Below are 26258 nucleotides of genomic sequence, written 5' to 3'. Positions count from 1 at the left end.
GCTCGATCAGTCAGACATGACTTACGCTCCACCAATCCACGCTGACTCTCTTTGGTCAGCTGGTAAGTGTCCAGCTGCTCAGTTACTCTGTCTCTGTCTCAAGTAAAGGATCGACTGCCATCCTGTGTCCACAGCTGGAGCTGCACAAAATCAAAAGCAAAATACTGCAGGAAATCTGAAATAAAAACAGAAAATGCCGGAGAAGCTCAGCAAGTGAGGCAGCGTCTGTGGAGAAAGAAACAGAGTTAACGTTTCGGGTCGAAGAACTTTCGTCAGAGGTTAACTCTGTTTCTTTCTCCACAGATGCCGCCTCACTGGCTGAGCTTCTCCAGCATTTTCAGTTTTTATTATTGGAGCTACACAAGGTTAGTCCTCAATTTTATTTTCCCAATTTTTTTTTTAAAGAGAAGCTGAAGTGAAGGGTCCCAATGCCGCAGTGCGGGAGACCAGTCAAGCTGGAAGGACTCGGAGAGGACAGCAGGCAGGAGTGGGTGAGTGATGGCAAGCTGGGCTTTTAATGAATGCTGGCGGCCTGCACTTTCTTTGCTCCAGGCCAGGGTTGCACTCAGTCCTTCCGCAGGATCTGTATTCAATCCTCCAGGGACGGAATGGCCGTGTATCAGTGTCGGTGGAGTCAAACCCACCCTTATCGCCCCAATTATGGAAATAACCAGGGCTGAAACTGATTTCTTCTGGTCAATGAGGCCATGTGGCTCATCGGCTGCTGAAACCCTCGTCCCTGCCTCTGTCACCTCCAGGCTGGTCTATTCCACGGCTCTCCTGGCCGGCCTCCCATCTTCCACCCTCCATAAACTAGAGCTCATCCAAAACTCTGCTGCCCGTACCCAATCTCGCCCCATGTCCCGTTCACCCATCACCCCCTGTGCTCGCTGACCTACATTGGCTCCCGGTCCGGCAATGCCTCGATTTTAAAATTCTCACCCTTGTTTTCAAATCCCTCCTTGGCCCTCGTCCCCTCTCCCTATCTCTGTAACCTCCTCCAGCCCTACGACCCTCCCAGATCTCTGCGCTCCTCCAATTCTGGCCTTTTGCTCACCCACCTATTCCCATCGCTCCACCATTGGCGGCCGTGCCTTCAGCTGCCCGGGCCCTAAGCTCTGGAATTCCCTCCCTAAACCTCTCCGCCTCTCTCCACCTTTAAGACGCCCCTTAAAACCTATCTCTTTGACCAGGCTCCTGTCCTAATATCTCCTCATATGGCTCAGTGTCAAAGTATGTTTGAAAATCCCTCCTGTGAAGCACCTTGGGACATTTCAGTACATTAACGGCGCTGTATAAATGCAAGTTGTTGTTGTCGTTAGGTTGGCGGCTCTTTTATTGATTTCTGCTTCTTCACGTCCTGTGCTTGTGTTATAACAGCTCGCGGTGCAAAACTGTTACCCAATTGGTTAAACTGAAACAGAGAGAGAAAATGCGACTTTCACATGATCCGAGAGAGAAGGCAGGTTCAGGTTCGAAGGTACAGCCTTTTCCCAGGGACTGTCCCTCGGTCACAAACAGGGCCGCCAGGAGAGGAGGAGAACATGGTGCTGAGTCTGTAGTGACAGACGGGATAAGGGAGGGAAAGTGGAAATGGAGGCAGTGGAGTACAGAGAGAGAGAGAGACAGACAGCAGGGGAGAGACAGAGAGAGAGAGACAGACAGAGAGAGAGAGAGAGACAGACAGAGAGAGAGAGAGGGTGTCAGAAAGAGAGGGTGACAGACAGAGAGCGAGACAGAGAGAGAGGGTGACAGACAGAGAGAGACAGAGAGAGACAGACAGAGAGAGAGAGAGAGAGAGGGTGCAGAGAGTGAAAGTGACAGACAGAAAGCGAAACAGAGAGGGTGACAGAGAGTGAAAGTGACAGACAGAGAGAGAGACAGACAGAGAGGGTGACAGAGGGATAGAGTGACAGACAGAGACAGAAAGAAAGAGAGAGAGACACACAGAGCAACAGAGAGAGAGAGACAGAGAGAGAGAGAAAGGGAGAGAGAGGGGGAGGGAGAGAGAGGGGGAGGGAGAGGGGGAGGGAGAGTGAGAGAGAGTGAGGGAGAGGAAGAGGGAGAGGGAGAAGGAGAGAAGTGCCGACTGCGGATTATCACCAGAGGGACAAAGGACAAAGTTAGAAGATAATTTTTCACACGGAGGTTTGTTCGAAATTCGAAAGTTTTGCCACCAGCCAAAGAAAGAACTCCCATTTCTATCGTGCCTTTCATGACCTCAGGACGTCCCAAAGCTCTTTACAGACAATGAATTACTTTAGAAGTGCAGTCAAACTGTCGTTAAATGGGAAACGCGGCAGCCAATTTGCGCACAGCAAGATCCCACAAACAGCAATGAGATAAATGACCAGATAATCTGTTTTTAGTGATGTTGGTTAAGGGATAAATATTGGCCCAGGACACCGGGGAGAACTCCCTTTCTCCTCTTCAGATAGAGGCCGTGGGATCTTTAACGTCCACCTGAGAGGGGCGACGGGGCCTCGGTTTAACGTCTCATCCAAAAGACGGCATCTCCGACAGTGCAGCGCTCCCTCAGTACTGACCCTCCGACAGTGCAGCGCTCCCTCAGTACTGACCCTCCGACAGTGCAGCACTCCCTCAGTACTGACCCTCCGACAGTGCGGTGCTCCCTCAGTACTGACCCTCCGACAGTGCAGCGCTCCCTCAGTACTGACCCTCCGACAGTGCAGCGCTCCCTCAGTACTGACCCTCCGACAGTGCAGCGCTCCCTCAGTACTGACCCTCCCACAGTGCAGCGCTCCCTCAGTACTGACCCTCCGACAGTGCAGCGCTCCCTCAGTACTGACCCTCCGACAGTGCGGCGCTCCCTCAGTACTGACCCTCCGACAGTGCGGCGCTCCCTCAGTACTGACCCTCCGACAGTGCGGCGCTCCCTCAGTACTGACCCTCCGACAGTGCAGTGCTCCCTCAGAACTGACCCTCCGACAGTGCGGCGCTCCCTCAGTACTGACCCTCTGACAGTGCAGCGCTCCCTCAGTACTGACCCTCCGACAGCGCTGCGCTCCCTCAGTACTGACCCTCCGACAGTACAGTGCTCCCTCAGTACTGACCCTCCGACAGTGCAGCACTCCCTCAGTACTGACCCTCCGACAGTGCAGCACTCCCTCAGTACTGACCCTCCGACAGTGCGGCGCTCCCTCAGTACTGACCCTCCGACAGTACAGCGCTCCCTCAGTACTGACCCTCCGACAGTGCGGCGCTCCCTCAGTACTGACCCTCCGACAGTACAGCACTCCCTCAGTACTGACCCTCCGACAGTGCGGTGCTCCCTCAGTACTGACCCTCCGACAGTACAGCACTCCCTCAGTACTGACCCTCCGACAGTACAGCACTCCCTCAGTACTGACCCTCCGACAGCGCTGCGCTCCCTCAGTACTGACCCTCCGACAGTACAGCACTCCCTCAGTACTGACCCTCCGACAGTGCGGTGCTCCCTCAGTACTGACCCTCCGACAGTGCAGCGCTCCCTCAGTACTGACCCTCCGACAGTACAGCACTCCCTCAGTACTGACCCTCCGACAGTGCAGCGCTCCCTCAGTACTGACCCTCCGACAGTGCAGCGCTCCCTCAGTACTGACCCTCCGACAGCGCTGCGCTCCCTCAGTACTGACCCTCCGACAGTACAGCACTCCCTCAGTACTGACCCTCCGACAGTGCGGTGCTCCCTCAGTACTGACCCTCCGACAGTGCAGCGCTCCCTCAGTACTGGACACCGGGAGTGTCAGCCTGGATTATGAGCTCAAGTCTCTGGAGTGGAGCCTCGAACCCGGAGGCGAAAGGGAGAGAGCGAGAGAGAGAGGGAGACAGAGAGAGAGCGAGCGAACGCTACTGATAGAAATCAGAAGATTCCAGAAACACATGCAGCCGGTCCCGGGTTCCGACTGAACTTTGACCGACCCTTTCTCTGACCAGATGCTGGCAGATTTTTTTTTCGGGGTGGAGGAGCCAGGCTGCGGTGACACTGCTGAGCCAGCAGAGGGCAGAGTGGGTAACTGGGTGAGGCTGGTGGAGAGGGGGAGTCGCCTCTTGGCCAGCCGAGGATGGCACCCTGCCGCGACACCAGGAGCTCCGCATTGCGCCGTTAAGGTCGAATTCGGCGGCGCCGGGACGCGCAATACGGGCGGCGAGGGGGAGCCGGGTGTCGGGGCGCGCCCTCGGCACGGGTTGTTGGGGCCGGGGGTGGCGGGGCGGGGCGGATGGTTCCGGATGCAGCTCCCTGGTCCCGTGGAGTCGGGGGTGAGGCCGCAGCCTGCCCGTTAAATCCCCCGGCCCCGCACCGCGGCACTGAGCCCGACCGACCACAACGATCCCACGCAATCCACTCCCTGGGGTACAGAGAGGGGCCAAATCATCGTATCATAGTAGGTGCTGCACAGCAGGAGGCCATTCAGCCCATCGGGCCTGTGCCGGCTCTTTGAAAGAGCTGTCCAATTAGTCCCACTCCCCTGCCCTTTCCCCAGAGCCCTGCAAATTTTTCCCCTTCAAATATTTATCCAATTCCCTTTTGAAAGTTATTATTGAATCTGCTTCCACCGCCCTTTCAGGCAGCGCATTCCAGATCAGAACAACTCGCTGCTTAAAATGTTTCCTCATGTCGTCTCTGGTTCTTTTGCCGATCACATTAACTCTGTGTCCTCTGGTCACCGACCCTCCGCCACTGGAAACAGTTTCTCCTTATTTACTCTCTCAAAACCCTTCATGATTTTGAACACCTCAATCAAATCTCCCCTTAACCTTCTCCGTTCTAAGGAGAACAATTTAGCTTCTCCAGTCTCTCCACGTAACTGAAGTCCCTCATCCCTGGCACCATTCTGGTAAATCTCCTCTGCACCCTCTCCAAGGCCTCCACATCCTTCCTAAAGTGCGGTGCCCAGAATTGAACACAATACTCCAGCTGAGGCCTAACCAGTGTTTACAAATGTTTATCATAACTTCCTTGCTTTTGTACTCTGTGCCTCTATTAATAAAGCCCAGGATCCCATATGCTTTTTTAACAGCCTTCTCAACTTGTCCTGCCACCTTCAAAGATTTGTGTATGTGCACCCCCAGGTCTCTCTGTTCCTGCACCCCCTTTAAAATTGTACCATTTAGTTTATATTGCCTCTCCTCATTCTTCCTACCAAAATGCATCACTTCAAACTCCTCTGCATTAAATTTCATCTGCCATGTGTCTGCCCATTTCACCAGTCTGTCTCTGTCCTCCTGAAGTCTGTTACTATCCTCCACATTGTTTTTTAAAAAATTTGTTCATGGGATGTGGGCGTCGCTGGTGAGGCCGGCATTTATTGCCCATCCCTAATTTCCCTTGAGAAGGTGGTGGTGAGCCGCCTTCTTGAACCGCTGCAGTCCGTGTGGTGACGGTTCTCCCACAGTGCTGTTAGGAAGGGAGTTCCAGGATTTTGACCCAGTGACGATGAAGGAACGGCGATATATTTCCAAGTCGGGATGGTGTGTGACTTGGAGGGGAACGTGCAGGTGGTGTTGTTCCCATGTGCCTGCTGCCCTTGTCCTTCTAGGCGGTAGAGGTCGCGGGTTTGGGAGGTGCTGTCGAAGAAGCCTTGGCGAGTTGCTGCAGTGCATCCTGTGGATGGTACACACTGCAGCCACAGTGCGCCGGTGGTGAAGGGAGTGAATGTTTAGGGTGGTGGATGGGGTGCCAATCAAGCGGGCTGCTTTGTCCTGGACGGTGTTGAGCTTCTTGAGTGTTGTTGGAGCTGCACTCATCCAGGCAAGTGGAGAGTATTCCATCACACTCCTGACTTGTGCCTTGTAGATGGTGGAAAGGCTTTGGGGAGTCAGGAGGTGAGTCACTCGCCGCAGAATACCCAGCCTCTGACCTGCTCTTGTAGCCACAGTATTTATATGGCTGGTCCAGTTAAGTTTCTGGTCAATGGTGACCCCCAGGATGTTGATGGTGGGGGATTTGGCGATGGTAATGCCGTTGAATGTCAAGGGATGTTAGCTACATTTCAGAGTTTTATGTCATCTGCAAACTTTGAAACTATCCCCTCTATACCCAAGTCCAGGTCATTAATATATATCAAATAGATCAGTGGTCCTAATACTGACCCCTGGGGAACACCACTGTAAACTTCCCTCCAGTCTGAAAAACAACCGTTCACCACCACTCTCTCTGCTTTCTGTCCCTTAGCCAATTTTGTATCCACGCTGTCACTGTCCCTTTAATCCAATGGGCTTTAATTTTGTTAACAAATCTATCATGTGGTACTTTATCAAATGCCTTGTGAAAGTCCATATACACAACATCAACCGCACTACCCTCATCAACCCTCTCCGTTACCTCATCAAAAACTCAATCAAGTTAGTCCAACATGATTTTCTTTTAACAAATCCGTGCTGACTTTCATTTATTAGCCCAGACTTTTCCAAGTGCCAATTAATTTTGTCTCGGATTATTGTCTCTAAAAGTTTCCCCACCACCGATGTTAGTCCTGACTGGCCTGTAATTGCCGGGTTTATCCCTCTCCCCTTTTTTGAACAGGGGTGTAACATTTGCAATCCTCCAGTCCTCCGGCACCGCCCCCATATCTAATGAGGATTGGAAGATTGTGGCCAGAGTCTCCGCAACTTCCACCCTTACTCCCCTCACTAACCCAGGATGCCTCCCATCTGGACCGGGTGACTTTTCTACTTTGAGTACTGACAATCTCAAGTACCTCCTCTTTATCTATTTATATCCTCTCCAATATCACTACTCCCTCCTCCTTTACTGCTACAATGGCAGCATCCTCTTCTCTAGTGAAGACGGATGCAAAGTATTCATTTAGTACCTCAGCCATGCCCTCTGCCTTCACAAGAAGGTCTCCATTTTTGTCCCTGATTGGTCTCACCCTTCCTTTGACTATCCTTTTACTATTCATATGTTTATAAAAGACTTTTGGGTTCCCTTTTATGTTAGCCGCTAATCTAAGAACATAAGAATGTAAGAAATAGGAGCAGGAGTAGGCCATATGGCCCCTCGAGTCTGCTCCGCCATTCAATAAGATCATGGCTGATCTTTAACCTCAACTCAACTTTCCACCTGATCCCCATATCCCTCGATTCCCCTAGAGTCCAAAAATCTACCTATCTCAGCCTTGAATATACTCAACGACTCAGCATCCACAGCCCTCAGGGGTAGAGAATTTCTAAGATTCACAACCCTCTGAGTGAAGAAATTCCTCCTCATCTCAGTCTTAAATGGCCGACCCCTTATCCTGAGACTATGCCCCCTAGTTCTAGACTCTCCAGCCATGGGAAACAACCAGTCAGCATCTACCCTGTCAAGCCCTCTCAGAATCTTATGTTTCAATGAGATCACCTCTCATTCTTCTAAACTCCAGAGAGTAGAGGCCCATTCTACTCAACGTCTCCTCATAGGACAACCCTCTCATCCCAGGAATCAATCTAGTGAACCTTCGTTGCACCGCCTCTAAGGCAAGTATATCCATCCTTAGATAAGGAGAACAAAACTGTACACAGTGCTCCAGGTGAGGTCTCACCAAAGCCCTGTATAATTGTAGTAAAACTTCCTTACTCTTGTACTCCAACCCCCTTGCAATAAAGGCCAACATTCCATTTGCTTTCCTAATTGCTTGCTGTACCTGCATACTAACTTATGTGTTTCTTGTACGAGGACACCCAGATTTCTCTGAACACCAACATTTAATAGTTTCTCACCATTTAAAAAAATTCTGTTTTTTTATTCTTCCGACCAAAGTGAATAACCTCACATTTCCCCACATTATACTCCATCTGTCACCTTCTTGCCCATTCAGTTAACCTGTCTATATCCCTTTGCAGTCTCTGTGTCCTCCTCAAAGCTTACTTTCCCACCTAGCTTTGTATAGTCAGCAAACTTGGATACTTTACACTCGGTCCCTTCATCTAAGTCATTAATAGAGATTGTAAATAGCTGAGGCCCAAGCACCGATCCTTGTGGCACCCCACTAGTTACAGCCTGACAACCTGAGAATGACCCGTTTATCCCTACTCTCTGTTTTCTGTCCTTTAACCAATCCTCTATCCATGATAATATATTACCCCCAATCCCATGAGCCCTTATCTTGTGTAACAACCTTTTATGTGGCACCTTATTGAATGCCTTTTGAAAATCCAAATATACTCCATCCACTGGTTCTCCTTTATCTACCCTGCTAGTTACATCCTCAAAAAACTCTAATAAATTTGTCAAACATGATTTCCCTTTCATAAAACCATGTTGACTCTGCCCAATCATATTATGATTTTCTAAGTGCCCTGTTACCATTTCCTTAATAATGGATTCCAGCATTTTCCCGACGACTGATGTCAGGCCAATTGGCCTGTCGTTCCCTGTTTTCTCTCTCCCTCCTTTCTTGTATAGCGGGGTTACATTTGCTACCTTCCAATCCACTGGGACTGTTCTAGAATCTAGGGAATTTTGGAAGATCATAACCAATACATCCACTATCTCTGCAGCCACCTCTTTTAGAACCCTAGGATGTAGGCCATCAGGTCCAGGGGATTTATCAGCTTTTAGTCCCATTAGTTTCTCAAGTACTTTTTCTCTACTGACATTAATTACTTTTCGTTCCTCATTCTCATTAGGCCCTTGGTTCCCCACTATTTCTGGAATGCTTTTTTTGTCTTCTACTTTGAAGACAGATACAAAATATTTGTTTATCGCATCTACCGTTTCCTAGTTCCCCATTATTCTCATTTATTCTCATACTCTCTCTTTGCCCCTCTTATTCCCTTTTTGAGATAGAGATAGAGACAGAGATGGAAAGATAGAGATAGAGACGGAGAGAGAGATATAGACAGAGATAGAGATAGAGAGAGAGATAGTACAGGGGTAGAGTTCCATTGCAGATAGTTGCCATACTATGATTTCTATGAGAAGAAATGTTAACTGGCTATTCAACTGCAGAAGGCATCGCAGACAAGTCTGATCCTGTCTTCATACAAGTGTGGACAAACACACACACATGCACTCAAACGTATACACAAACATGTACACACATACACAGACGTAGATGCACACAAGCACTCATGCAACCACACCCACACACCTATGTACACATGTACACACACGTGCACACATGCACATGCATACACAAACACATGTGCGCACACATACACATGTACACATGTACACACACATATGCACACACACATACACATGTTTACCCACACACTGTCCAGCAGAGGTCACTGGATCATAATGAGGAACAGAAACCCTGATTGATTTTCTCTGCCTCACTCATAGCATTGAGGCCAATTGTAACCTGTACCCACACCCATGCCCATATCTGTACTCGCACCCATCCCCATATCTGTACCCGCACCCATCTCCATATCTGTACCCGCACCCATCCCCATATCTGTACCCGCACCCATCCCCATATCTGTACTCGCACCCATACCAGTACCCATCCCCGTACCCATCCTCGTACCCATACCCGTCCTCATGCCCGTACCTGTACCCATACCCGTACCTGTACCAGTACCCGTACCTGTACCTGTACCAGTACCTGTACCTGTACCCGTACCAGTACCTGTACCTGTACCCGTACCTGTACCCGTACCCGTACCCATACCTGTACCTGTACCCGTACCTGTACCTTTACCAGTACCCGTACCCATACCCGTACCAGTACCCGTACCTGTACCCGTACCAGTACCCGTACCAGTACCTGTACCTGTACCCATACCCGTACCTGTACCCATACCGTACCTGTACCCGTACCCGTACCAGTACCCATACCCGTACCTGTACCTGTACCCATACCAGTACCTGTACCTGTACCAGTACCCGTACCTGTACCACAACCCGGGCTGAGATCAGCTGACTGCCCTTCTACTTGTTCCCAGCGCACACATAAAATCAATGACCACGATAATATTAGGATAAATTTACCAAATTGGTGTAATGTGACAGCAGGATGATTTCAAATATACCACTGTGCAAGCCGGAAATTTAAAGGGCTACGGTGCGTATATGATGGGAGGTTGTGTGTGGGTTCGGTAGGGAGGGGTTGAGGAGGGTGGGGAGGTTGTGGGGAGAAGAGGCCCAGATGAATAAACCCCTAATATTTGTAATGTGGTGAGGGTCTGAGCAAGTAATGGAACATTTTTCATAATACAATGTGCATTGGAATTTGAGTGTTTGGAAAATAAAGAACATGTTTTTGCCAAACATTTTTGGGACTGGATTTTCCTCCGTGATTCCAGAGGAGATAGAGTGGGATCGAGGCGGAGAATGGGGCAAAATCTGGTGTTGAGGCCGACCACCAGCTCTCTGACCCGACCTGGATTTACCTCCCACTGGGACGGGACACCAGATGGTGCTATTAACCCCAAGGGGAGGGAATGGAGGGAGAGAGCTACTTTCATTCAGGCTCCCACTCATTCACCCGCGTAGGCCTCACTCTGCCAAGGCCTACAAGACTGCAGCACCCTTGATCATTGGGTCACTTCTTCCTCTTCCACTGCATGGGATCTCTTTAGATACTACAGCAGCGGTCCTGGGATATGTTGGCCGGATACTGATGGGAGCTTGCTGTGCATGTCCAATGAGCCAAGACCGAGGGCAATGGGCTGAGATTGGGGTTGGGGCAGAGTCGGAGGGGTGAGCAGACGTCCTTCTACTCATAGAGGGTACAGTAAAGTCCTGGTGAGTTTAAATCCCACCATGCCAGATATCCTGGGTTTAATCTGTGATTCTAACCCGAGTTTAATCTGTGATTCTGTCCCGGGTTTAATCTCTGATTCTGTCCCGGGTTTAATCTCTGATTCTGTCCCGGTTTAATCTGTGATTCTGTCCCGGGTTTAATCTGTGATTCTGTCCCGGGTTTAATCTGTGATATTGTCCCGGGTTTAATCTCTGATTCTGTCCTGGGTTTAATCTCTGATTCTGTCCCGGGTTTAATCTGTGATATTGTCCCGGGTTTAATCTGTGATTCTGTCCCGGGTTTAATCTGTGATTCTGTCCCAGGTTTAATCTGTGATTCTGTCCCGGGTTTAATCTCTGATTCTGTCCCGGGTTTAATCTGTGATATTGTCCCGGGTTTAATCTGTGATTCTGTCCCAGGTTTAATCTGTGATTCTGTCCCGGGTTTAATCTCTGATTCTGTCCCGGGTTTAATCCGTGATACTGTCCTGGTTTAATCTGTGATATTGTCCCGGGTTTAATCTGTGATTCTGTCCCGGGTTTAATCTCCGATTCTGTCCCGGGATTAATCTCTGATTCTGTCCCGGGTTTAATCTGTGATATTGTCCCGGGTTTAATCTGTGATTCTGTCCCGGGTTTAATCTGTGATTCTGTCCCGGGTTTAATCTGTGATATTGTCCCGGGTTTAATCTGTGATTCTGTCCCGGGTTTAATCTCTGATTCTGTCCCGGGTTTAATCTGTGAATCTGTCCCGGGTTTAATCTCTGATTCTGTCCCGGGTTTAATCTGTGAATCTGTCCCGGGTTTAATCTCTGATTCTGTCCCGGGTTTAATCTCTGATTCTGTCCCGGGTTTAATCTGTGAATCTGTCCCGGGTTTAATCTGTGAATCTGTCCCGGGTTTAATCTGTGATTCTGTCCCGGGTTTAATCTGTGATTCTGTCCCGGGTTTAATCTCTGATATTGTCCCAGGTTTAATCTGTGATTCTGTCCCGGGTTTAATCTCTGATTCTGTCCCGGGTTTAATCTCTGATTCTGTCCCGGGTTTAATCTGTGATATTGTCCCGGGTTTAATCTGTGATTCTGTCCCAGGTTTAATCTGTGATTCTGTCCCGGGTTTAATCTGTGATTCTGTCCCGGGTTTAATCTGTGATATTGTCCCGGGTTTAATCTGTGATTCTGTCCCGGGTTTAATCTCTGATTCTGTCCCGGGTTTAATCTGTGATATTGTCCCGGGTTTAATCTGTGATTCTGTCCCGGGTTTAATCTCTGATTCTGTCCCGGGTTTAATCTGTGAATCTGTCCCGGGTTTAATCTCTGATTCTGTCCCGGGTTTAATCTGTGAATCTGTCCCGGGTTTAATCTCTGATTCTGTCCCGGGTTTAATCTCTGATTCTGTCCCGGGTTTAATCTGTGAATCTGTCCCGGGTTTAATCTGTGAATCTGTCCCGGGTTTAATCTGTGATTCTGTACCGGGTTTAATCCGTGATACTGTCCTGGTTTAATCTGTGATATTGTCCCGGGTTTAATCTGTGATTCTGTCCCGGGTTTAATCTCTGATTCTGTCCCGGGATTAATCTCTGATTCTGTCCTGGGATTAATCTCTGATTCTGTCCCGGGTTTAATCTGTGATATTGTCCCGGGTTTAATCTGTGATTCTGTCCCGGGTTTAATCTGTGATTCTGTCCCGGGTTTAATCTGTGATATTGTCCCGGGTTTAATCTGTGATTCTGTCCCGGGTTTAATCTCTGATTCTGTCCCGGGTTTAATCTGTGAATCTGTCCCGGGTTTAATCTCTGATTCTGTCCCGGGTTTAATCTGTGAATCTGTCCCGGGTTTAATCTCTGATTCTGTCCCGGGTTTAATCTCTGATTCTGTCCCGGGTTTAATCTGTGAATCTGTCCCGGGTTTAATCTGTGAATCTGTCCCGGGTTTAATCTGTGATTCTGTCCCGGGTTTAATCTGTGATTCTGTCCCGGGTTTAATCTCTGATATTGTCCCAGGTTTAATCTGTGATTCTGTCCCGGGTTTAATCTCTGATTCTGTCCCGGGTTTAATCTCTGATTCTGTCCCGGGTTTAATCTCTGATTCTGTCCCGGGTTTAATCTCTGATTCTGTCCCGGGTTTAATCTGTGAATCTGTCCCGGGTTTAATCTGTGAATCTGTCCCGGGTTTAATCTGTGATTCTGTACCGGGTTTAATCCGTGATACTGTCCTGGTTTAATCTGTGATATTGTCCCGGGTTTAATCTGTGATTCTGTCCCGGGTTTAATCTCTGATTCTGTCCCGGGATTAATCTCTGATTCTGTCCCGGGTTTAATCTGTGATTCTGTCCCGGGTTTAATCTGTGATTCTGTCCCGGGTTTAATCTGTGATATTGTCCCGGGTTTAATCTGTGATTCTGTCCCGGGTTTAATCTCTGATTCTGTCCCGGGTTTAATCTGTGAATCTGTCCCGGGTTTAATCTGTGAATCTGTCCCGGGTTTAATCTCTGATTCTGTCCCGGGTTTAATCTGTGATTCTGTCCCGGGTTTAATCTGTGATTCTGTCCCGGGTTTAATCTCTGATTCTGTCCCGGGTTTAATCTCTGATATTGTCCCGGGTTTAATCTGTGATTCTGTCCCGGGACTGAACCCCTCTCTGTCACACACACGATCCTTCCCAGTCCATTGAAGCGGCCACACGGGGTCTCTGTCCCCCTCCCCGCTCCCGGACTCAAACTAACGGGAACGTCAGATGAAGTGTGAGGACATCGAGGGAGAGAGAAAAGCAAATTCATTCCGGGCGCCTGCAAGTGTCGTCAAGTGGGAAAACAAGCCGAGTATTTGGGCCAGGGCTGATTCTTGTTAAAAAAAAAGTTTGTCCTGAGTTATTGGGAGGAGGTGAATGAGTGAGAGGGGGAGGGAGGGAGAGGGAGAGGGAGGGGAACAGCGCACCATCACATTGAAACCCTCGCCACTTGTTGCAGGTCCCGGAATGAGAGCGAAGGAGCCAGACTGGAGATCGGGGCAGGAGTAAGGAGCGAGGCTGGACCATGTTGTCTGGAGACCGAGGCAGCGGGGGCAGCCTCTCCCGACAAGCCCTCAACTTCCCCGTGGGCTTACTGATCAGTTCACCCAAAAGGAGACTGGCCAGACTGGGCAGGAAACACAGCAACGGATCCCTGCAGTAAGTAGAAAGGTTCAAACAACATGCTGATCGCGGCAAGGAGCAGATAGAGTGAGAGAGAAATAGTGGGAGAGAAAGAGGGAGAGAGAGAAATAGTGGGAGAGAAATAGTGGGAGAGAGAAAGAGGGAGAGAGAGAAATAGTGGGAGAGAAAGAGGGAGAGAGAGAAATAGTGGGAGAGAAATAGTGGGAGAGAAAGAGGGAGAGAGAGAAATAGTGGGAGAGAAATAGTGGGAGAGAAAGAGGGAGAGAGAGAAATAGTGGGAGAGAAATAGTGGGAGAGAGAAAGAGGGAGAGAGAGAAATAGTGGGAGAGAAAGAGGGAGAGAGAGAAATAGTGGGAGAGAAAGAGGGAGAGAGAGAAATAGTGGGAGAGAAAGAGGGAGAGAGAAATAGTGGGAGAGAGAAAGAGGGAGAGAGAGAAATAGTGGGAGAGAAAGAGGGAGAGAGAGAAATAGTGGGAGAGAAAGAGGGAGAGAGAGAAATAGTGGGAGAGAAAGAGGGAGAGAGAATTAGTGAGAGAGAAATAGTGGGAGGGACAAAGAGTGAAAACATACAAGAGGAGATGAAGTAAAAGAGAATGATAGAAAGAAATAGCATTAGAGGGAAATGAAAATAGGGAGACAGAATGAAATAGTGAGGGGATTGGAAACATAAGGAGGGAGAAAGAAAGCTTTAAAAAATTTAATCTTTCCACAAATATCCATCTATCTGGACTCATTGATTTTAATGAATTTGTATTACACGAATGTGTGAGTGTGTGTGGGAATGTGTGAGTGTGTGTGTGGGAATGTGTGAGTGTGTGTGTGGGAATGTGTGAGTGTGTGTGTGGGAATGTGTGAGTGTGTGTGGGATGTGTGAGTGTGTGGGGGAATGTGTACTGCATGTGAAAATGTGGGAATATGTGTGTGTGTTTGCGGGAATGTCTGTGTGGGAGTGGGAGTGTGTGTGGAAATGTGTTTGTATGGGAATGTGAGAGTGTGTGTGGGAATGTGTGAGTGTGTGTGGGAATGTGTTTGTATGGGAATGTGAGAGTGTGTGTGGGATGTGTGAGCGTGTGGGGGATGTGTGAGTGTGTGTGGGAATGTGTGAGTGTGTGTGTGGGAATGTGTGAGTGTGTGTGTGGGAATGTGTGAGTGTGTGGGGGATGTGTGAGCGTGTGGGGGATGTGTGAGTGTGTGTGGGAATGTGTGAGTGTGTGTGTGGGAATGTGTGAGTGTGTGTGTGGGAATGTGTGAGTGTGTGGGGGAATGTGTGAGTGTGTGTGAGTGTGTGTGTGGGAATGTGTGAGTGTGTGTGGGAATGTGTGAGTGTGTGTGTGGGAATGTGTGAGTGTGTGTGGGAATGTGTGAGTGTGTGTGGGAATGTGTGAGTGTGTGTGGGAATGTGTGAGTGTGTGTGTGGGAATGTGTGAGTGTGTGTGGGGGAATGTGTGAGTGTGTGTGCGGGGATGTGTGTGCGGGGATGTGTGAGTGTGTGTGCGGGGATGTGTGAGTGTGTGTGCGGGGATGTGTGAGTGTGTGTGCGGGGATGTGTGTGCGGGGATGTGTGAGTGTGTGTCAGGGATGTGTGTGGGAGTGTGTGTGTGTCAGGGATGCGTGTGTGTGTGAGCGTGTGTGTGGGATGTGTGAGCGTTTGTGGGAGTGTGTGTGGGGGATGTGTGAGCGTGTGTGGGGGATGTGTGAGTGTGTGGGGGATGTGTGAGTGTGTGTGGGGGATGTGTGAGTGTGTGTGGGGGATGTGTGAGCGTGTGTGGGGGATGTGTGAGTGTGTGTGGGGGATGTGTGAGTGTGTGTGGGGGATGTGAGAGTGTGTGTGGGAATGTGTGAGTGTGTGTGGGGGATGTGTGAGTGTGTGTGGGGGATGTGTGAGTGTGTGTGGGGGATGTGTGAGTGTGTGTGGGGGATGTGTGAGCGTGTGTGGGGGATGTGTGAGTGTGTGTGGGGGATGTGTGAGTGTGTGGGGGATGTGTGAGCGTGTGTGGGGGATGTGTGAGTGTGAGCGTGTGTCGGGGATGTGTGTGTGTCAGGGATGTGTGAGTGTGTGTGGGAATGTGTGAGTGTGTGTGGGGGATGTGTGAGCGTGTGTGGGGGATGTGTGAGTGTGAGCGTGTGTCGGGGATGTGTGTGTGTCAGGGATGTGTGAGTGTGTGTGGGAATGTGTGAGTGTGTGTGGGGGATGTGTGAGTGTGTGTGGGGGATGAGTGAGTGTGTGTGGGGGATGTGTGAGTGTGTGTGGGGGATGTGTGAGTGTGTGTGGGGGATGTGTGAGTGTGTGTGGGGGATGTGTGAGTGTGTGTGGGGGATGAGTGAGTGTGAGCGTGTGTGGGGGATGTGTGAGTGTGAGCGTGTGTGGGGGATGTGTGAGTGTGTGTGGGGGATGTGTGAGCGTGTGTGGGGGATGTGTGAGTGTGTGTGGGGGATGTGTGAGTGTGTGTGGGGGATGTGTGAGTGTGTGTGGGGGATGTGTGAGTGTGTGTGGGGGATGTGTGAGTGTGTGTGGGGGATGTGTGAGTGTGTGTGGGGGATGTGTGAGTGTGAGCGTGTGTGGGGGATGTGTGAGTGTGTGTGGGGGATGTGTGAGTGTGTGTGGGGGATGTGTGAGTGTGTGTGGGGGATGTGTGAGTGTGTGTGGGGGATGTGTGAGCGTGTGTGGGGGATGTGTGAGTGTGTGTGGGGGATGTGTGAGTGTGTGTGGGGGATGTGTGAGTGTGTGTGGGGGATGTGTGAGTGTGAGCGTGTGTGGGGGATGTGTGAGTGTGTGTGGGGGATGTGTGAGTGTGTGTGGGGGATGTGTGAGTGTGTGTGGGGGATGTGTGAGTGTGTGTGGGGGATGTGTGAGTGTGTGTGGGAATGTGTGAGTGTGTGTGGGGGATGTGTGAGTGTGTGTCGGGGATGTGTGAGTGTGTGTGGGGGATGTGTGAGTGTGTGTGGGGGATGTGTGAGTGTGTGTGGGGGATGTGTGAGTGTGTGTGGGGGATGTGTGAGTGTGAGCGTGTGTGGGGGATGTGTGAGCGTGTGTGGGGGATGTGTGAGCGTGTGTGGGGGATGTGTGAGTGTGAGCGTGTGTGGGGGATGTGTGAGTGTGTGTCGGGGATGTGTGAGTGTGAGCGTGTGTGGGGGATGTGTGAGTGTGTGTGTGGGAATGTGTGAGTGTGTGTGGGGGATGTGTGAGTGTGTCTCGGGGATGTGTGAGTGTGAGCGTGTGTGGGGGATGTGTGAGTGTGTGTGGGGGATGTGTGAGTGTGTGTGGGGGATGTGTGAGCGTGTGTGGGAATGTGTGAGCGTGTGTGGGGGATGTGTGAGTGTGTGTGGGGGATGTGTGAGTGTGTGTGGGGGATGTGTGAGTGTGTGTGGGGGATGTGTGAGTGTGTGTGGGGGATGTGTGAGTGTGTGGGGGATGTGTGAGCGTGTGTGGGAATGTGTGAGCGTGTGTGGGGGATGTGTGAGTGTGTGTGGGGGATGTGTGAGTGTGTGTGGGGGATGTGTGAGTGTGTGGGGGATGTGTGAGCGTGTGTGGGAATGTGTGAGCGTGTGTGGGGGATGTGTGAGTGTGTGGGGGATGTGTGAGCGTGTGTGGGGGATGTGTGAGTGTGTGTGGGAATGTGTGAGTGTGTGTGGGGGATGTGAGAGTGTGTGTGGGGGATGTGAGAGTGTGTGTGGGGGATGTGAGTGTGTGTGTGGGATGTGTGAGTGTGTGTGGGATGTGAGTGTGTGTGGGATGTGTGAGTGTGTGTGTGGGATGTGTGAGTGTGTGTGAAAGGGCATACAAAAAGGCAAAAATGGCACAGATCCTGGCGAATGGGAAAGATACAAAGATCAACAAAGGGTCACAAAACAGATAGTAAGAGCTACAAAAAGAGAGTATGAAAAGAAACTTGCAAGGGATATCAAAACCAATACGAAGAACTTTTATAGTTATATTAGGAAAAAGAGGGTGGTCAGGAGCAGTGTTGGCCCCTTAAAAACTGAAAGTGGGGATATTGTCATTGACAATGGGGAAATGGCGGACATGTTGAACAATTACTTTGCGTCAGTATTTACAGTCGAAAAAGAGGATAGCATGCCGGAAATCCCAAGAAAACTAATATTGAATCAGGGACAGGGACTCGATAAAATTAACATAAGTAAAACAACAGTAATGAAGAAAATAATAGCACTAAAGAGTGACAAATCCCCAGGACCAGATGGTTTCCATCCCAGAGTTTTAAAGGAAGTAGGTGAGCACATTGCAGATGCCTTAACTATAATCTTCCAAAGTTCTCCAGATTCAGGAACTGTCCCTCTGGATTGGAAAATTGCACATGTCACTCCGCTTTTTAAGAAAGGAGAGAGAGGGAAACCAGGGAATTATAGACCAGTTAGCCTAATATCTGTTGTGGGGCAAATGCTGGAGTCTATAATTAAGGATAGGGTGACTGAACACCTCGAGAATTTTCAGTTAATCAGAGAGAGCCAGCATGGATTTGTGAAAGGTAGGTCGTGCCTGACAAACCTGATTGAATTCTTTGAAGAGGTGACTAAAGTAGTGGACAGGGGAATGTCAATGGATGTTATTTATATGGACATCCAGAAGGCATTTGATAAGGTCCCACATAAGAGACTGTAAGCTAAGATAGAAGCCCATGGAATCGAGGGAAAGGTACGGACTTGGTTAGGTAGTTGGCTGAGCGAAAGGTGACAGAGAGTAGGGATAATGGGAAGGTACTCACATTGGCAGGATGTGACTAGTGGAGTCCCGCAGGGATCTGTCTTGGGGCCTCAATTATTCACTATTTATTAACGACTTAGATGAAGGCATAGAAAGTCTCATATCTAAGTTTGCCGATGACACAAAGATTGGTGACATTGTAAGCAGTGTAGATGAAAACATAAAATTACAAAGTGATATTGATAGATTAGGTGAATGGGCAAAACTGTAGCAAATGGAATTCAATGTAGACAAATCTGAGGTCATCCACTTTGGATCAAAAAAGGATAGAACAGGATACTTTCTAAATGGTAAAAAGTTAAAAACAGTGGATGTCCAAAGGGACTTAGGGGTTCAGGTACATAGATCATTGAAGTGTCATGAACAGGTGCAGAAAATAATCAAGAAGGCTAATGGAATGCTGGCCTTTATATCTAGAGGACTGGAGTACAAGGGGGCAGAAGTTATGCTGCAGCTATACAAAACCCTGGTTAGACCGCACCTGGAATACTGTGAGCAGTTCTGGGCACCGCACCTTCGGAAGGACATATTGGCCTTGGAGGGAGTGCAGCGTAGGTTTACTAGAATGATACCTGGACTTCAAGGGTTAAGTTATGAGGAAAGATTACACAATTGGGGTTGTATTCTCTGGAGTTTCGAAGGTTAAGGGGTGATCTGATCGAAGTTTATAAGATATTAAGGGGAACAGATAGGGTGGATAGAGAGAAACTATTTCCGCTGGTTGAGGATTTTAGGCAATTTTACAACACCAAGTTATAGTCCAGCAATTTTATTTTAAATTCACAAGCTTTCGGAGACTTCCTCCTTCCTCAGGTAAATGTTCAGGAGCTCCTTGAAGCCTACGCATTTATACATATAGAACAATACATGGTGTTTACAGAATGCCCCTGCAACTGCCCGTTGCCAAGGCAATCACCGTGTTCAGACAGAGAGGTGTCACCTGCAGAACCCCCGAATACACATTCAACAAAAAAACAAACAGAAAAAAAAACAGAGAGAGGCAGAAACATCCGGAAGGCAGAGAAAGCCAGCAAATGACCCATTATATTAAAAACAGATAACATTTGTTCGCTGGTGGGGTAACGTGTAGCGTGACATGAACCCAAGATCCCGGTTGAGGCCGTCCTCATGGGTGCGGAACTTGGCTATCAATTTCTGCTCGACGATTTTGCGTTGTCGTGTGTCTCGAAGGCCGCCTTGGAGTACGCTTACCCGAAGGTCGGTGGATGAATGTCCATGACTGCTGAAGTGTTCCCCGACTGGGAGGGAACCCTCCTGTTTGGCGATTGTTGCGCGGTGTCCGTTCATCCGTTGTCGCAGCGTCTGCATGGTCTCGCCAATGTACCATGCTCTGGGGCATCCTTTCCTGCAACGTATGAGGTAGACAACGTTGGCCGAGTCACAGGAGTATGAACCATGCACCTGGTGGGTGGTGTCCTCTCGTGTGATGGTGGTATCTGTGTCGATGATCTGGCATGTCTTGCAGAGGTTACCGTGGCAGGGTTGTGTGGTGTCGTGGACGCTGTTCTCTTGAAAGCTCCCTTCATCGTTCACACCCAATGGGCACTCTCTGCAAGAGTGTTCAGAAAAATACCTGCTCCTTTTTTCTCCCCATCTCTCCTGTGGACTCTCACTGGGGTACAGGTCCCCTCCTCTTCCCCTGAAGGTGCTGACTCTCCCTGGGGTACAGGTCCCCTCCTATCCTGAAGGTGCTGATTCTCACTGGGGTACAGGTCCCCTCCTATCCTGAAGGTGCTGATTCTCACTGGGGTACAGGTCCCCTTCTATCCTGAAGGTGCTGACTCTCACTGGGGTACGGGTCCCCTCCTCTCCTGAAGGTGCTGACTCTCACTGGGGTACAGGTCCCCTCCTCTCCTGAAGGCTCTGACTCTCACTGGGGTACAGGTCCCCTCCTCTCCTGAAGGCTCTGACTCTCACTGGGGTACAGGTCCCCTCCTCTCCTGAAGGCTCTGACTCTCACTGGGGTACATGTTCCCTCTCCCCCTGAAGATGCTGACTCTCACTGGGGTACAGGTCCCCTCCTCTCCTGAAGGTGCTGACTCATAGAATCATAATCAATTCCGTTACAGCATGGAAGGAGGCCATTCGGCCCATCGAGTCCGCGCCAGCTCTATGCAAGAGCAATCCAGCTAGTCCCACTCCCCTGCCCTTTCCCCGTAGCCCTGTCAAGTACTTTCAAGTACTTATCCAGTTCCCTTTTGAAGGCCATGATTGAATCTGCCTCCATCACCCTCTCGGGCAGTGCATTCCAGATCCTAACCACTCGTTGTGTAAAAAAGCTTTTCCTCATGTCACCTTTGGTTCGTTTGCTAATCACCTTAAATCTGTGTCCTCTGGTTCTTGACCCTTCCGCCAATGGGACCAGTTTCTCTCTATCTACTCTGTCTGGACCCTTCATGATTTTGAACACCTCGATCAAATCTCTTCTCAACCTTCTCTGTTCCAAGGAGAACAACCCCAGCTTCTCCAGTCTATCCACATAACTGAAGTCCCTCATCCCTGGAATCATTCTAGTAAATCTCTTCTGCACCCTCTCTAAGGCCTTCACATCTTTGCTAAAGTGCGGTGCCCGGAACTGGACACAATACTCCAGTTGTGGCCGAACCAGTGTTTTATAAAGGTTCATCATGACTTCCATACTTTTGTACTCTATGCCTCTATTTATAAATTGTAAACAATTTTACAACACCAAGTTATAGTCCAGCAATTTTATTTTAAATTCACAAGCTTTCGGAGACTTCCTCCTTCCTCAGGTAAATGTTCAGGATCTCCTTGAAGCCTACGCATTTATACATATAGAACAATACATGGTGTTTACAGACTGCCCCTGCAACTGCCCATTGCCAAGGCAATCACCGTGTTCAGACAGAGAGGTGTCACCTGCAGAACCCCCGAATACACATTCAACAAAAAAACAAACAGGGAAAAAAAACAGAGAAGAAAAACAGAGAGAGGCAGAAACATCCGGAAGGCAGAGAGAGCCAGCAAATGACCCATTATATTAAAAACAGATAACATTTGTTCGCTGGTGGGGTAACGTGTAGCGTGACATGAACCCAAGATCCCGGTTGAGGCCGTCCTCATGGGTGCGGAACTTGGCTATCAATTTCTGCTCGACGATTTTGCGTTGTCGTGTGTCTCGAAGGCCGCCTTGGAGTACGCTTACCCGAAGGTCGGTGGATGAATGTCCATGACTGCTGAAGTGTTCCCCGACTGGGAGGGAACCCTCCTGTTTGGCGATTGTTGCGCGGTGTCCGTTCATCCGTTGTCGCAGCGTCTGCATGGTCTCGCCAATGTACCATGCTCTGGGGCATCCTTTCCTGCAACGTATGAGGTAGACAACGTTGGCCGAGTCACAGGAGTATGAACCATGCACCTGGTGGGTGGTGTCCTCTCGTGTGATGGTGGTATCTGTGTCGATGATCTGGCATGTCTTGCAGAGGTTACCGTGGCAGGGTTGTGTGGCGTCGTGGACGCTGTTCTCTTGAAAGCTAGGTAATTTGCTGCGAACGATGGTCTGTTTGAGGTTGGGTGGCTGTTTAAAGGCGAGTAGTGGAGGTGTGGGGATGGCCATAGCGAGGTGTTTGTCCTCATTGATGACATGTTGAAGGCTGCGGAGAACATGGCGTAGTTTCTCCGCTCCGGGGAAGTACTGGACGACAAAGGGTACTCTGTTGGTTGCGTCCCGTGTTAGTCTCCTGAGGAGGTCTATGCGATTTTTTGCTGTGGCCCGTCGGAACTGTCGATCGATGAGTCGAGCGTCATATCCCGTTCTTACTAGGGCGTCTTTCAGCGTCTGTAGGTGTCCATCGCGTTCCTCCTCGTCTGAGCAGACCCTGTGTATTCGCAGGGCCTGTCCATAGGGGATGGCCTCTTTGACGTGGTTAGGGTGGAAGCTGGAAAAGTGGAGCATCGTGAGGTTGTCCGTGGGCTTGCGGTAGAGTAGAAATTGATAGCCAAGTTCCGCACCCATGAGGACGGCCTCAACCGGGATCTTGGGTTCATGTCACGCTACACGTTACCCCACCAGCGAACAAATGTTATCTGTTTTTAATATAATGGGTCATTTGCTGGCTTTCTCTGCCTTCCGGATGTTTCTGCCTCTCTCTGTTTTTTTTTCTGTTTGTTTTTTTGTTGAATGTGTATTCGGGGGTTCTGCAGGTGACACCTCTCTGTCTGAACACGGTGATTGCCTTGGCAACGGGCAGTTGCAGGGGCATTCTGTAAACACCATGTATTGTTCTATATGTATAAATGCGTAGGCTTCAAGGAGCTCCTGAACATTTACCTGAGGAAGGAGGAAGTCTCCGAAAGTTTGTGAATTTAAAATAAAATTGCTGGACTATAACTTGGTGTTGTAAAATTGTTTACAATTGTCAACCCCAGTCCATCACCGGCATCTCCACATGAGGATTTTAGGAGTAGGGGGCACAGTCTAAAAATTAGAGCCAGACCTTTCAGGAGCGAGATTAGAAAACATTTCTGCACACAAAGGGTGGTAGAAGTTTGGAACTCTCTTCCGCAAACGGAAATTGATACTAGCTCAATTGCTAAATTTAAATGTGAGATAGATAGCTTTTTGTCAACCAAAGGTATTAAGGGATATGGGCCAAAGGCAGGTATATGGATCTTATCAAATGGCGGAGCAGGCTCGAGGGGCTGAATGGCCTATTCCTGTTCCTATGTTCCTATGTGGGATGTGTGAGTTTGTGCGGAAATGTGTGAGTGTGTGTCAGGGACGTGTGAGTGTGTGTCAGGGACGTGTGAGTGTGTGTCAGGGACGTGTGAGTGTGCGTCAGGGACGTGTGAGTGTGCGTCAGGGACGTGTGAGTGTGCGTCAGGGACGTGTGAGTGTGCGTCAGGGACGTGTGAGTGTGCGTCAGGGACGTGTGAGTGTGCGTCAGGGACGTGTGAGTGTGCGTCAGGGACGTGTGAGTGTGCGTCAGGGACGTGTGAGTGTGCGTCAGGGACGTGTGAGTGTGTGTGGGAATGTGTGCGCGTGGATGTGTGTGTGAGTGCGCGGGGATGTGTGTGTGAGTGCGCGGGGATGTGTGTGAGTGTGCGGGAGTGTGTGTGTGCGGGAATGTGTGAGTGTGTGTGCGGGAATGTGTGAGTGTGTGTGCGGGAATGTGTGAGTGTGTGTGTGCGGGAATGTGTGAGTGTGTGTGCGGGAATGTGTGAGTGTGTGTGCGGGAATGTGTGAGTGTGTGTGCGGGAATGTGTGAGTGTGTGTGCGGGAATGTGTGAGTGTGTGTGCGGGAATGTGTGAGTGTGTGTGTGCGGGAATGTGTGAGTGTGTGTGTGCGGGAATGTGTGAGTGTGTGTGTGCGGGAATGTGTGAGTGTGTGTGCGGGAATGTGTGAGTGTGTGTGCGGGAATGTGTGAGTGTGTGTGCGGGAATGTGTGTGTGTGTGCGGGAATGTGTGTGTGTGTGTGCGGGAATGTGTGAGTGTGTGTGTGCGGGAATGTGTGAGAGTGTGAGTGTGCGCGGGGATGTGTGTGTGTGTGCGCGGGAATGTGTGTGTGTGTGTGTGTGCGGGAATGTGTGAGTGTGTGTGTGTGCGGGAATGTGTGAGTGTGTGTGTGCGGGAATGTGTGTGTGTGTGTGTGCGCGGGAATGTGTGTGTGTGTGTGTGTGCGGGAATGTGTGAGTGTGTGTGTGTGCGGGAATGTGTGAGTGTGTGTGTGCGGGAATGTGTGTGTGTGTGTGTGTGCGGGAATGTGTGAGTGTGTGTGTGCGGGAATGTGTGTGTGTGTGTGTGTGCGGGAATGTGTGAGTGTGCGCGGGGATGTGTGAGTGTGTGTGTGCGGGAATGTGTGTGTGTGTGTGTGTGCGGGAGAGTGTGAGTGTGCGCGGGGATGTGTGTGTGTGTGCGCGGGAATGTGTGTGTGTGCGCGGGAATGTGTGAGTGTGTGCGGGAATGTGTGTGAGTGTGCGCGGGAATGTGTGCGAGTGTGTGCGGGAATGTGTGCGAGTGTGCGCGGGAATGTGTGCGAGTGTGCGCGGGAATGTGTGCGAGTGTGCGCGGGAATGTGTGCGAGTGTGCGCGGGAATGTGTGCGAGTGTGCGCGGGAATGTGTGCGAGTGTGCGCGGGAATGTGTGCGAGTGTGCGCGGGAATGTGTGCGAGTGTGCGCGGGAATGTGTGCGAGTGTGCGCGGGAATGTGTGCGAGTGTGCGCGGGAATGTGTGTGTGTGTGCGCGGGAATGTGTGTGTGTGTGTGCGGGAATGTGTGAGTGTGTGTGTGCGGGAATGTGTGAGTGTGTGTGTGCGGGAATGTGTGAGTGTGTGAGTGTGCGCGGGAATGTGTGTGAGTGTGCGCGGGAATGTGTGTGAGTGTGCGCGGGAATGTGTGTGAGTGTGCGCGGGAATGTGTGTGAGTGTGCGCGGGAATGTGTGTGAGTGTGCGCGGGAATGTGTGTGAGTGTGCGCGGGAATGTGTGAGAGTGTGCGCGGGAATGTGTGCGAGTGTGCGCGGGAATGTGTGCGAGTGTGCGCGGGAATGTGTGCGAGTGTGCGCGGGAATGTGTGCGAGTGTGCGCGGGAATGTGTGCGAGTGTGCGCGGGAATGTGTGCGAGTGTGCGCGGGAATGTGTGCGAGTGTGCGCGGGAATGTGTGCGAGTGTGCGCGGGAATGTGTGCGAGTGTGCGCGGGAATGTGTGCGAGTGTGCGCGGGAATGTGTGCGAGTGTGCGCGGGAATGTGTGCGAGTGTGCGCGGGAATGTGTGCGAGTGTGCGCGGGAATGTGTGCGAGTGTGCGCGGGAATGTGTGCGAGTGTGCGCGGGAATGTGTGCGAGTGTGCGCGGGAATGTGTGCGAGTGTGCGCGGGAATGTGTGTGAGTGTGCGTTTGTGAGTGAGTGTGGGAATGTGTGAGTGTGTGGGAATTTGTGAGTGAGTGTGTGGGAATGTGGGTGTGTGTGAGATGTGTGAGTGAGTGTGGGAATGTGTGTGTGAGTGGGAGTGTGTGAGTGTGGAAGTAGGGTTTGGATTAGGAGAGAGAGCCAGTCATTTATCCGGTGTGGAATTGAGACTGACCAGGAATGGAGCATTAATAGTGAGGAGCCTCCTATCAGCCCCGCTGTTTCTGTCAGTGAGGCGAGTGATGTTACGAATCCCCGGGCCGGAGGATGGAGAGTCAGTGCATCGGCCGGTCCTTGTGTTCCAGGTACGGTATAAAATTAACTGGGCCCCGATACTGAAAAGAGCTTTGGATGTCATTCAGGATTATACTGAGATTGGAGCCAGCGATTTCTCTTAGGTCAGGTTCCACCCCAATCCCTCCTCCATATTTCAACTGTCTCGGGGTTTGATGGGAGGACTGTGTCTGTATTGTGTCTGGGAGGACTGTCTGTAATGTGTCTGGGAGGACTGTGTCTGTAATGTGTCTGGGAGGACTGTGTCTGTAATGTGTCTGGGAGGACTGTGTCTGTAATGTGTCTGGGAGGACTGTGTCTGTGATGTGTCTGGGAGGACTGTGACTATAATGTAACTGGGAGGACTGTGTCTGTAATGTGTCTGGGAGGACTGTGCCTGTAATGTGTCTGGGAGGACTGTGCCTGTAATGTGTCTGGGAGGACTGTGCCTGTAATGTGTCTGGGAGGACTGTGCCTGTAATGTGTCTGGGAGGACTGTGTCTGTAATGTGTCTGGGAGGACTGTGTCTGTAATGTGTCTGGGAGGA

The 26258-nt window shown here is 50.3% G+C and overlaps 1 protein-coding gene across 3 annotated transcripts in view; it reads left to right on the top strand.

The window, feature by feature from the left end:
- The first annotated feature begins 279 nt into the window (after positions 1-279).
- Positions 280-26258, top strand: part of radil2a (Ras association and DIL domains 2a) — a 160885-nt gene continuing 134906 nt past the window's right edge. Inside the window, exons 1-2 of one of the 3 annotated variants that reach the window (XM_068003800.1) lie at positions 280-365; positions 13646-13845. In XM_068003800.1, coding sequence (XP_067859901.1) covers positions 13712-13845 — 134 coding nt within the window. In that variant the 5' untranslated portion in view covers positions 280-365; positions 13646-13711. The other 2 variants (XM_068003798.1, XM_068003799.1) reach the window with 2 other exon arrangements.

This window comes from Heptranchias perlo, chromosome 23, assembly GCF_035084215.1.
Source record: "Heptranchias perlo isolate sHepPer1 chromosome 23, sHepPer1.hap1, whole genome shotgun sequence".
NCBI lineage: Eukaryota > Metazoa > Chordata > Chondrichthyes > Hexanchiformes > Hexanchidae > Heptranchias > Heptranchias perlo.
The sequence above is the reverse complement of the archived record's forward strand: the minus strand, read 5'-3'. Positions and strand labels throughout refer to the sequence as shown.